The following is a 13,669-nucleotide window of genomic DNA, read 5'->3' on the forward strand; positions in this document are numbered from 1 at the left end:
ACTGACGGAAGTTCAAAAAAGTGGAAGGCGAACATAGGGAACACGCCAGTAGCCACCGTTTTTGATTTTCGGGGGCTATAGCTCCCTTCTATTATCGGAGGTCATTCGTACTAAGGGTATCGTAAAGAGCAATCTTATCTCTATACGATCAAACTTCGAGATCGATAATTTATCAAAAAGGGAGTGAGAAAATAATTTTTATATGGGACAAAGCCGAAAAAATTGGCGAACGGGTGTTTTACCTAACGATTAACGATATCGTAGCTCAAAACACTAAGTATTTTAGCGTCCCCTTTTAAAGTGAAACCACATATTCCACTCCCCTCCCCCACCCCACCCCACCCTCCACCCCAAAAAAAACCCAACCTTTTTCGGCTGAAATTTAGAAATACTTTAATTAAATTTGGAAACCCACTTAAAGAATCCAACACTATAAAAATGATACTTTTTTTCCACCTTATTTGTTTGATATACTTACTAACTAGTTTGACAAGTTAGTAAGCATATCAAACAAATTCGACCATCAAAGCGAAAGGTTTTAAAACTTCATTTGTTCTAACATGAAAAGTCAGCAGATCATAACTTTATAAAAGTTAAAAGTAAATATAATATATAAAATGTAACAGATAATATAATCGAACGCATGAGTAACAAAACATTCTTTACGCAAAGGATTTGAACTATTAGAATAGTAACTTAATTATATTGCGATCTAGTGGAAAACAAATAATGCATATAAATATTTACTGTTTAACGATAACTTATTTTAGTCATAGGCAAATAGTTTTGATGCACATTCAGTCACGTATAACTTCTCTATGCTTGTGGAATATTCTTCAACGGAGGAATAACAATCAATGTTTTCTAGGATGATAGAGCAAGTTTAATGAAGGAAACAAATAGTTTGTGGTCAACACTGCTCTATTTTGTTGTTTTTGCACCTGTAAGAAAAAACGCGTTTTGTTTTTGATTAAGCATAGCATTATTATTGGGAAAACTAGATATGAAAAAGCATTATAGAATGTTGACAGTTTAAAATTACCTTAGATGTCTCCACTTTGTTTAAAATAGGCGGAAAACCCGAAGCTTGCACATTTTGTACGCAGTGAGAATTGCATGTATTTTTCGTTGTATTAGGCGATGACTTCGTCAAGTGTAATGTCTTTTTTGTAACAAGCGGAGACAAAATTATGAGATTAGCGTTAACAAGATTGGAATCCTAAATAGAAAAGTGAATTTATTACCCCGTGCAACTCCTGTAAAAATAACATTTAGGGTTTCTCATTAAAATTAATCCCTCTTAAAAAATTAACTACCACTTTTACAAAATTTTTCTGTAAAATTGCTAAGGCCGTTTGATCTTTTACGCAGTAACTATTTTATAGATTATGTACAATATTTAAATAATCACAAAAATTTACTTTGTGAATATTTTTTTTTACCATAAAAGTTTGATCTCCCTCTGACCTTTCTTTAGAATGTTGATACTGGTTATGTGAGACATTCAAAATTGCTCTCTTGTGTTTATCTTCATCCCTTATCCAAAAAGTAAGAAATTATAAGAAAAAATAAACTAACTTGTTATGTTAACCAAACCACCATTATAGTTTTATGTACAAACAAGTAACTGGATTTTAAATTCTATATTTTTAATATAAACCTAAAGTTGCAAACTAGGAAGCCTTTGTTATTTGGTAAATTGACTACTATCACTGTTAAAACTACCAACACCGTTAAAAACAACTTTATTAATTATAAAACCCAACTAAAAATGTTTCTTTTATTTTAATACCTTAACTGTTTGAAGTATTTATGCCGAAGAACCTGCTTTGCAGTCGGTCTATAAATAATGAAGTATTTGTAAAACTCAAAATAATTTATAGTTATAAATAGTTACATAAATATTTATTTTAACATTTTATCAACAAACTTTAAAAGAAAACTTTAAACTGTATTAACCTATCATCTGGGTCATATCTACAAAGTAACTCTATCATAGTAGAAGCCTTTTTTGATAAAGAATATAATTTAACATTAATACCACAACCAATAGACGTAGGAAATTGAAAATCAATATGTCTTGATCTGATTAAAAAAAACAAAAACAATTTTTTTGAAAATTATGGTGATGGCTAATTGTTTACTGATACAAGATATATAAATAACTAAAATAAAACCAATAACAAAAAATTTAAAGCTAGCAACATGCAAAGTAATTATAAAACAATGATAGCAAGTTTTAAAAAAAAATTATAAAACAAAGGAATCAAAAAACAAGTTACTTTTTAAATTTACAGAGAACCTCTACTGAGGGTGTTCCTAATACACTGTGTATTTTATTGATTTGATCTACTTCATTGGTACCAGGAAACAATGGATGCATGCTTAGAAATCGTTAAACAGTTTTAATATAAATAGTAAAAAAATTAAGTTTATTTTAAAATAATCTCAAAAATAACAAGTTCTTACAAATAAAAAAACTTCTTAAAAATAATCAAAAAAATAGACAGATATGCTTTATAGATATGCATACATATAAAAAAATTTACAACAAACAACATTTTACATATATGCGCACCTATCAAGGATTTACAAAAAACAATATTTTATAGAAATACATACTTATCAAAAATTTATAACAAACAATATTTTAAAGATATGTGTACCTATCAGAGATTTTTAACAAACAACATTCTATTGATATGTACCTATCAAAGACTGTTACTTTGCATCCTGACTTTATCATTCAAATATATGGAATACACCTTTTTAAAATTGTTTATCATAACTCAACTTATGAAATGGTTATCATTTTTTGAGCAACCCAAGTAAAATGAGCCAACTTTTTATACATTTAGGGAAGGATTGTAATTGAACTGTAAACGAAAAATGAAAATGATTCTTAAGTAATACAGCATCCTTATTAAAATTCAAAAATATGAATTGCGACATTTTATGATATGCATTTATGTCAGCCTATAACTGAGTTTTATCAAACTCAGTTTTGTGGAAGAAATTTAAAATTAAATAACTTGTAATTAACTTTTTTTCATTATTAATGTAATTGAAAAAAAAAATTTTTTATTCTCAAAAGTTTGTAACAAAAAATTTGTGATAAGAGCTGCATTTTTTGATGCAAATATTTAAAAAATAGGAAAAGAAACACTTAATATTATTCTATTTAGTTTTAATTTAGTATTTAATTTGCTAACTATTTAAGAGCAATTTTAGCCGTACTTTCAAGTCAGCATTTTTGAAAACAAATTCTGTCAAGCAGATCTTTTGCTCAATGAGAAACTATTTACATTCAAAATGCTGAGCTGGTACTGATAGGTTTTAAATGATGCAACTTTGTTGAAATGGATGTAATGAATGATTAAATTCTATACAGCTAATGCATTTTACCCTTTAAGTCAATAAATTTGAGAATTACTTTTTTTTAAAAAAAAAAAAAACTTATTTAGCAGGGTTTCAGAAAGTAGTTAGTAGTCATAAATAAATTTATTTAAAATTTGTTAATATACTGAAGCAATACAAAATCTAGAAAAATTAATCTTACGCTCTAAATGATCTTTTTTTTTAAAAAAGAGATCATTATCTGAAACTCACTAAGATTTTTATGTGAATATCTCATAGAAAAATTTATTTTACCTTAGAATTTCAGCGAACACGCAGCCTACTGACCATATGTCCATTTTGAAGGTATACCATCCATCAGTAAGCAAACATTCTGGTGCACGGTACCTGAAATAACCCAATACCCAAAACAAAAGTAGAAATTTAAAAAATACTTAAATAAATAGCTTGTTTAAAGATAGGTAGAACAAAATTGATAAACTAACCATCTTGTAGAAATATATTCTGTATATGGCTGTTTAGAATTTATACTTCGACATGATCCAAAGTCAGCAAGCTTCACTGTGTCATTCTATTTTAAACAATAGACATAAATTTTTTGAGTTATGTATCAAATAACAGAAAGTTTGAAAGTGATTTTTTTAAAAATCATTTATTGTTCAGTATTTAATATTGTCTGTAATTGTTCATAGAAGAGAACTCCTTGGGAACCTCTGAAAAAAATTTGGATTTTTAAGATATAATAGAAAAGTGTAAATAAATTATTTCTCTTACTTTCATTAAAATATTCTCTGGCTTGATATCACGATGAAAAATACCATTTCTAAATAGGTACTGTTATGAGTTTCTGGTAATTTTTTTAAAATAATGATTTTGAATCATTATTTTTAAAAAATTATTGTGCACCATTATTCTACTATTACAGTTCAGACAAAAGGACATCCAAATTTTGCACAGGATGAGTTGTTCAGATACTTATACCCAACATTACCTGTGCATGTAATCTAATGCTTTCAATACTTGATAGATGTATAACTGACACTTTGGTTCTGAAAGTAGACACTTTTGACCTAAAAAATAGATTTTCTTATATAAAGACAGAAATTTAACAAACAAATTACCAAGAAAGGAAATAAATAATAGAATGAACAAGTTAGCAATTAAACAAGAAAGAAAGATATATCAAAAGTAACAAACAAAAAGTAAAAAGCAAATAAGATGTAAATAAACAGAATAGATGAGAGAAACCATTAAAGATTCCGATACAATAAGTTTATAATAAGTTTTTTTTGTATAAATTCAAACTTTTTTTTATTATTAAACTCACCTTTAATAAATTCATACAAGTTCATATCTAATAACTCAATGATGAGAGCAAGTGTTCCATTTTGCCTGTCACTAAAAACAAATATAAAAACAACATATTTACATTAGTTATAACTATACATCATTAAATAATTTCTGTAACATTGTAAATGAAAAAACTTAAAATATTTTTAAAATGGTTCATGATTTGGGAAATTTTGCTGTAGTGTAGAAGAGTGTGTAAGTTATATATTTCAACTAAAAGACAGTTTAGACAATTATATGACTATGCCCATATATAGAAAACTATATATTTTTTTGAAAATATAAGACCCAGCTAACGGCTAAAACTGATGATTGTTAGACAAAAAAAAAAAAAAAAACAACTAAAAAACAAAAAAAAAAAACTAACAAAAAAATTTCAACTCACAAAATCACTTCCTTTAGATCCACAATATTAGCATGGGGGCTTAATCGTCGCATACATTGAATTTCTCGAAGGTTTTTGACTTGTTCATAACTAAATTTTGAAAAACTTTATTATTTCCCAAATAATTAATCATTCTTAATCTACTAAGAACTAACAATTTCTTATTATTTTTTTTTTTTTTTTGTTTTTCTTTCTTTTTTATTCTCACCTGGAAAAATGCTGCTTCATTAGTTTACAGGCATAATAGTTTCCACTCTCAATATTTTGACATTTTAAAACTTCTGAAAATGTACCTTCGCCTTTTTTCTCAATCAGTCGATATTCTGAGATCGGAAATTAAAATTTTTTATAATAAATTTAAAAGAATATGAATTTTAGAAAACTTGAAAAAAAAAATTTAAAAGAAAAGATAAAAAAATATATCATAGGTTGATGGAGTGAGTAGTCCTCAACTTTAGCTTAAATTAAGAATACTGCTAAAAAAAATTTTATCTTTTGCTAGTATTACTAATGCTACTTTTACAAATAAAGACTGTTAAAAATAGAAAATAAAAATACTATTAGTAAGAATATTTACACGTACTGTACATTTGATTGAGTTTAAGTTATTTGTTCTCCTTATTTGTTCATAACATAAATATTTGACAGATTCAGATAAAATACAAATCATGATATTTCTCTTCACATATCACTTAGGTAATCGGTTTTGAATTGAATGGAAATTAAAGTTCTTTTAAAAAGTGTTTGGCGTTGTATACAAAATTTTAAACTTCACACGCAATTATTTGCAACCTAGCAACCAAACTCAACAAGATAAGTTTTAGAGCTGCGCTGTCGAAGGCCATCCCCTGAATCAACAAAAACTAAATACAAATACAATTCTTATATGTTAATTTTGCGATTTAATTTTAACGAGAGGTGGAAAAATATAAATATATTTATATAGTTTAAATATGCTTGAACGATCGTTAAAGAATTTGGATTGATCACAAACAAAAAATGTAATTCTTTTAAATAAAAGAAGTTAATGCATTTTTTAATTTTATGAATTTCACTACACGAACTTTTCATAAAGATAGCAAAAATTAAAACGGTCGTTTACGATGTTTCACATAATATTATGTTGATTGGATGTGTAGAGTTAAAAAGTATCATCCGTTTAACTCTGTCTAATTTCTTTCTACACACTTGCGTCAATTTTCTAAAAAAGAGGCGAAAAAAAAAAAATTTGTTCTACAGTATTTTATTATGCGTAATTACAAAACTTAGCTATTAACTCAATTTTATCAAGCATAATTACCACCAAACGCAGCTCTATTAAATTTTCAGTACGGTTAAGTTTGCTTTTTTTGATATTTGTTACCAACCATTTGACCGGTTCACTGTACAGAAATATAGTTTGCACAAAGTAACAGCAATTGCTATTACAGACGATGCAATCAATAACAGTTATTTAAAAAGAGAGTCATTCCCCTGCGTATGTATATATATATATATATATATAGATAGATAGATAGATAGATAGATAGATAGATAGATAGATAGATAGATAGATAGATAGATAGATAGATAGATAGATAGATAGATAGATAGATTCCCCTGCGTATGTATATATATATATATATATATATATATATATATATATAGATAGATAGATAGATAGATAGATAGATAGATAGATAGATAGATAGATAGATAGATAGATAGATAGATAGATAGATAGATAGATAGATAGATAGATAGATAGATAGATAGATAGATAGATAGATAGATAGATAGATAGATAGATAGATAGATAGATAGATATAGATATAGATATATATATACCTAGCAAGCACACAACATTGAAATAACGTTGATCGACGTTGATCAACGTTATTTCAACGTTGTTTCAACGTTGTGTGCTTGCTGGGTATCTGTGTGTATTATAAGTTTAATTTGCAAAAATATTTACAAGTTTATAAGTCTGTTTATAAGCTTTTCTTTTTAACATCAAAATTTAATTATTGACAATTAGGCTACCCTTCCAAGTCCCTATCTATATTCTATTAGAAGTTTTATCACCAGGCGCATATTTTCTGATATATTTTAGTTGTCCAATTTGCTCCTATGCTCAATGTGCCCCACCCTAACCTAGCAACTATATTCACACTTTAAGTGTACAACTTAAAAATTTATACTCAAATTGATGTGAATGATGTCAGTTATTGGGTAAATCAGATTCATCAGATTCAAATGAAAAGATCTCATCTTTTTTATTAAATAATTACTAACAAATTATTTAAATAAAAAAAAGCGTGTAAAAAATTTCTATTTTATTGCATTCTTGTTTGTTTTAATTTTCTTTTCGGGAAATGTGATGTTCTTTGCAAGCTACTTAAATGCCCTTCCCCTCTTTCGGCGGTACTAAACGACATAAAAATGACTATAGGGTTTTCCTCTATAAACATTTTTTATAGCACTACAAGAGCTTTTGCAGCTTTTGTGAGGCCAGAAATGTCGTCACATATTTTGCTGATAACGCAACAAAATCCTTGTTAATTTTTGCAAGAAATTTGTTCGAAAGTTTTTCGAATGTTTTTTTTTTAACTGAAATAAAAATGACGCATTTTTTGAGTAAAACGTTTGTATTATATTTATGCTGTTGCTGTATTTTTTCACATGAAGTATTTAGCTGCACTTCGTCATGGTCAAATACTCCTAGCTATTTCTTCGCTAAAGATTTCAGACAAACATATACTTATTGTTGGCAAGAGGCCAGAAGATGCAAAAAATTTAGCTTGGAAAAACTAGATCTTTTTATTCCCAGTAAGATCTTTGAGATTCAGTGAAACTTTTTTATGTTTTTATCTTCAGTGGCATGATTGAAAATTTTAGATTCTAATTCTTTAAAGTTATAAATGCGATGTCGGTTGTTTTTGGGTTATTTTCGTTTTCTTTTTACGTTAGATAAATCATTGTGATTTGTATAATCGTTCAAATTTGAATCCAATTTTCTATTTTGAATCAAAGTCAAATTATGCAAATAGTTTTCTCTCTGATGTTAACATTTTTTTAAGTCTGAGATGTTTTTCTTGTTAGCTAACGTGGCTACCCAGTTCCTGAAGAAAGACATTAGTTTATCAGATGTGCTCAATGAAGAAATAGGCAGAAAACTAACTTCTCTAGAGAGCTATGCTGAAATGTTAGAACAAAATTTCGATGCATCTCCTTGTGGTAACTTGCTATGTTTGTCGCCAAGCTTCAACAATTAAAAAACCTAAAAAAAAAAAACTTTTCTTTACGTCAATTACTGAAATTTTAACTTTTATATGATTTTAGTGAAAAGGAGTTTCAGTTTTAATAAAGCTGCTTATGGGTGCATAAAAACTGTACTCGGTGCTCTAAGTGTCCCACAAAATGAAAACCGTGATTGTTTGTGAATAATTCACTCCGTGCTGTGTTTTTTGTGCTAATACTTTTCAACAATCAAAACGTAACTACAAAACAGCATTCATTAATCAATAATTATTCTAAACATTAATGTAAAAAGAATGAAACGTTTCAATAGAAGTGTTTTATACATGAAAAAATGGAAATAAATAGGCTGCTGCATCTAAACACCACAATCAACTATATAAGTCAGAGGAAAAAAAATTTTCGACATTCTTGCTTATAATTGGCAGAAGAGAAATATTTAACACTTGGATTTGGAACAAAATAGAAGATAATGATTGTGAAATCAATGACAGTTAAAGAACTGTGTGAACAAATTCGAAGAATATTAATAATAAAAAAATTTAGTTGTAGAAAAAGAATGCTCTTTTTACAAACACAAGACATAAATGAATTTGATGAATTTAATTCGATCATGTGAATTTGAAAACGATATAATCTCATGTTACAGAATAACGGATGGAATCAAGTTCGATACAGTGCGAAACAATCTTCACAAACCAATAGATTTAACTTTTATAAAATAAATAACTCTTATTTAACTTACAAAAGCAATGACATACGCAGAGAGAAAGAAGTTGACATACGCAGAAAAAGACATACGCAGAGAGAAAGAAGTTGACGTACGCAGAAAAAGACATACGCAGAGAGAAAGCAATGACATACGCAGAGAGAAAGAAGTTGCGAGTGCAGAACTGAAATCAGTTAAAAGCAAAAATGACATTGACAGGTTTAAGAAAAGCATAACACTAAGAAGAATTTAATTTTTGGTTGAACCAATACAACACAAAAGGTTTACAGATGATTAGGCTGGGCATGAAAAAAAACACTAATCGGGTTGAGTTAAATTACCAAAAATGGAAAAAAGGAACGAATGGCGAGAATTTTAAACAGCCAATGATGTGCAAAAAATGCAACGAAACACATAGTTTAATAACCTTTCAAGTTAGCAGCAGAATAGTAAAAGGAAGAATCGACACAGGAGCAGAAGTTGATGGTACACCCAGAAGGGTTTACAATCAACTAGTAGATCATGATATCTTTGAACTGTAATTTTCTTCCCATAAAAATATTGATGAAAACATTTGCATTTAAACAGAACTTTAATAATTGCACAATCCAGCTGAGCTGGTATTGCTGATCTTGATACAAATGCAATTGAAACCGGTAATAATTCATGTAGATGCATACAAAATAAGTGAAGAGTAATGTTATTTCACAATCAAATACCAGTTGCAGTTAGAATATAATAAATAACATAAGCTTAAAAGAGTATTAATACTGTAATAAACCATAAAATAATAATACTTGTTATATGATTTACAATCACTCAAAGGTTGTTAGACTTTGGAGTATATCTCTACATAAATTTGATACAGCAACAATCGGATAATTTTTACACTTTAATTTATCATGCTGTTGTGAACAGGAAGCAGCAAACTTTAAGTGCTCTAAAGTCTTATTTTCCATTTTACTCTTGAGTTTAAATTTATTGTTGGTGACATCATTCAAAGGGTATTCATTCTTTAAATAGCACATTTTCTATTTTTTCAAAGCTTGAAGTAGTATTTTACAGATGGATTGCTCTGAGATTTGTTCCATTGAAAAATGTCCCAAGATTTTCTGTTTAGATACATCTTCTTGCATGATTTTGCATCTATTTCATGATTACCTAACATAAAAGGTTTTTTAAAGCTTAAAAAAGATATGCCTAATGGTTGGAGTCTGTACAATATATGTGGTGGGATAGACATTTCATTCTCACATGAATGTTCTATAAGATTTATGACAGTAATGGTCTTCAAATAAGGAACATTGTACATGCTTTTTTGACACTACAACTAAAAAGCAATTTTACAAGCACAGTCTACGGAAGTCTTTTTATAAGCACGGTGCAAGAAATTTTTTGCACAGTAAAGCTATTTCAAGCTTCTCACAGAAACATTTACTTAGACTTTACTGCTGTTATCAGTTTTTTAATTTCAACTTCTTCTATAGTTTCTCATATCGAACTTAAAAGTTTTTTTTTAAAAAAAAAAACTTTGTAGAATGATATTTAATATGTATCAATATTTCACTTAAAGATGATTTAAGATATAAAGCATACAAATCACAGACAAGTCAGAAACAATTCATCTTGTAACAGCAGAATAAGAAATTACACTTCATGAAAATGTCTTTTAAATTGTTGAAAAAAACATTAAGAAATAAATAATCATAAGCATTAAGATAAGTCACAAGCTTTAATTTTACAATTTTTTACTTTAACAAGTGCGGTCGTTTCCCCCCCCCCCCCCCCCAAAAAAAAAAAGAACTAAAAAAACACCAAACAAAAATCCGACTATAAATTTAAACTGTCTCACTTTGCTGCAGCTTTTTTAAAAAGATATAAAATTTATGACTAACATTATTAAACGTTTTGTTTTTTCCAGAATGCTTTAGTGATTGTTTACCAACTGATTTTTTCTTGTCACACTATAGTCCGCGTAAATATTTTGAGCCTTCGATTTGTGCATATAAACGCGCGATATATTCAAATATTAAAACAACAAAGGAAAATAAAATTCTGCGTTTAATTGTAACCGGGCAATTGAATAAATTGAGTTCATTTCTAAAAAGAAAAAAAACCTTTTTATTTTAGAGTCTGTCAATGAATGTTTGTTCTCTAAAGATTAACTAGTTGCACTATTTTAAAGGGGGGGGGGGGGTATTCATATATTTAACCTCCTCTGTTCAAAAAGGAGTGCGTGTAAACAACTTGCACCTCTAGCTCCAACATGCATGTCCCTAATCTCAATGCATTCAAGCTTCTTATAAAATACCTAATAAATTTGCTGCATCAGATTTGGTCTGCACTATATTATATCTAATTGCTTATCTCAAAAAAAAAAAAAAAAAAAAAAATGAGAACTTAAAAAAAAAAGCATTTTGTTTCAACAGAAAAGCTCATCCAATTCCTTGAGACAAATTCGAAAATTTTCAACAAAAAAAATCAGCAGTTAGTTTGAATTTTTTTTTAATTTAATATATCATCTCTATTAATCAAATAAAATTGCGTTTAATAAAACCTAAATTTTACGAACAAGATATTCTGCAAATTGAGCTGCATAAAGTGACGTCTATATTTACATTGATTGACGTAATAAATCGGCATCGTATATGCTGCGACGACTTGAGAAAGATTTAACTTTAAAAAATTCCATTTATAAACGATAGACTCTTAGAATAAATGAAGTTATTAGAATATTCAATAGCATTTGTTTTTTCTTGCATAAAAAATCTTTTGTTTTAGTTCAAGGACACGTAATTATGTACAAATTCGTATAGGTTCAAACAACAAGTATACACGTTAAGATTTAGTTGCATCACCAGCTGTGTTTAATAAATATATACAAACAGTGGGGTACAAAAAAAGATACAGTATATGTTTATACATTTTTTAAACAACAAGAAAAATCATTTTAAACTCATTTGTTTAACATAAGTCAGTAATAAAAGACAATTATAATGGTAAACAGAGATGTTGTGCTATTATTAATTGAGTTATTATCCACTTATAGATATTTTTATGGTTTAAATCTTATTGTATCTTATGACAAATGATTTTATGATCTTTTTTTACAGCTTTAAGAATGTAGGAATCTTCTCTTTTAGAAGTTCTATGTATTCTCCCCAAGTGTTTTTTCAGTTTTACATCTGTGTTGATATTTCTTCATTAATCTATTAAGTTTTGGTGTTTAAAACCCTTCCGAATTTCTCTGTGAGATTCTTGATCATTTGCTTGAATGATTTTTCTGATTTCTACATCAGTCAGCTGTCTTCTAAAATATTGAATTGAAATCAGCCAATTTCTATTGTTTTCTCAAAAGTTATTGATAATATGGCTATGTGCCTCGAGGATGTACCCAAGGTCATGCAAACAAAGTTTCTAGTCATTCTCATTGTCTTTGGAGTAACCTCCACTGAGAGTAACATCATGCCACCCTAATTCTTCCCCATGGACTTGAGAGTGAATACAAACCAGTATTTGAAGGTCATAAAGGAACATACATTACTCTGGAATATGCTGTTGATAGTTGTTTTATATATAAACATCTCTCCTGTCCTGTATTGTTCATTGCCACATCTAATAGTACTTATTCAACTTAAATATCCGTTTTAACATAAAAATTAAGAAAAAATATTAGAGTGGCTTTTTTTTGTACCCCACTGTACATAGATACATACATAGATTACATATATAGATTACAGTTTACATACATACATACATACATACATACATACATACATACATACATACATACATACATACATACATACATACATACATACATACATACATACATACATGCATACACATATTACTAATCTTAAATTATTTGAAGAGGCTATAAATGTTACATTATAAAACAGAGGTTGGAAGTTGGAATGATTTTAAAGCTGTTAAAATAATTACTTTTCTATTGTTTAGTTTTAACAATAGCAATGACAAAAGAGTAGACTGAAAAAGTTTGTTAGGGCTGAAAAGGTCTGTAAATTTAACATTTGAGTTTTGATATACTAATGCAGATGTAAAAGTGTGGGTAAAAGTGACACAAGCTTGTTGTATTCTTATGTTGTTGTTGGTAAATCTAATGCATCTGAAATGCATCTGAAATTTCTTTAACAGCTATTATTAGAATAAAACAGTAATCTCATAACCTGCAACTCAAAATATCTGTTACATTTTTCATATCATATATCTCTCTAATTTTTATAATCAGTATATGTTAATGTGTGGCATGCTGTACCTCTTCTTTATTTCTTCAGTTAGTCTTACTTAAGCTTTTAATGTATATAGCTTTGTACTTTTTTTTTTCTTAATTAAATGTATTTAAATCCTATTTTCTTAATTTTTAATAGTTTTTAAAATTTTTAAAAAACAGGTTCTTGTTGCTCTTTAAACAAAATTACTACAGCTACTCTATTACAAGGGGAAAAATCTATTTTTGTTTATTTTAACATCTATTCTTACTTGTTTATTCTAACTGCTTTGTGGTGTGGTGTATGTGTGACACAATTGTAGTGTGTGTGTGTGTGTGTGTGTGTGTGTGTGTGTGTGTGTGTGTGTGTGTGTGTGTGTGTGTGTGTGTGTGTTGTGTG

At 28.1% G+C, this 13,669-nt stretch overlaps 1 protein-coding gene and 1 long non-coding RNA gene across 3 annotated transcripts; one reads left to right on the plus strand and one right to left on the minus strand.

The window, feature by feature from the left end:
• Positions 1–536: 536 nt before the first annotated feature.
• LOC145183512 (MAPK/MAK/MRK overlapping kinase-like) lies at positions 537–5,885 on the minus strand. Of its 2 annotated transcripts, none has more exons than XM_090086338.1 (14): positions 5,676–5,885; positions 5,301–5,415; positions 5,093–5,182; positions 4,685–4,755; positions 4,349–4,427; positions 4,132–4,180; positions 3,843–3,928; positions 3,652–3,744; positions 2,283–2,384; positions 1,960–2,085; positions 1,793–1,840; positions 1,443–1,536; positions 1,043–1,219; positions 537–941 (listed from the first exon to the last, which is right to left on the minus strand). In XM_090086338.1, exons 1-14 carry the CDS (start codon positions 5,680–5,682, stop codon positions 855–857), a joined length of 1,224 nt encoding a protein of 407 aa, XP_089942464.1. In that variant the 5' UTR covers positions 5,683–5,885; the 3' UTR covers positions 537–854. The 2 variants fall into 2 exon arrangements, with proteins under 2 accessions (XP_089942464.1, XP_089942463.1); XM_090086337.1 differs by having other exon boundaries at positions 1,422–1,536; positions 5,676–5,875.
• Positions 5,886–7,570: 1,685 nt separating this feature from the next.
• On the plus strand, positions 7,571–9,909 carry LOC149889987 (uncharacterized). The gene is made up of 2 exons (XR_016451528.1): positions 7,571–7,900; positions 8,174–9,909. It is a non-coding gene; the product is annotated as an uncharacterized LOC149889987 (long non-coding RNA).
• Positions 9,910–13,669: the final 3,760 nt, after the last annotated feature.

This window comes from Hydra viridissima, unplaced genomic scaffold (assembly GCF_058129835.1).
Source record: "Hydra viridissima isolate aposymbiotic clone 2 unplaced genomic scaffold, HvirCarnegie_v1 scaffold_4, whole genome shotgun sequence".
Classification (NCBI taxonomy): domain Eukaryota; kingdom Metazoa; phylum Cnidaria; class Hydrozoa; order Anthoathecata; family Hydridae; genus Hydra; species Hydra viridissima.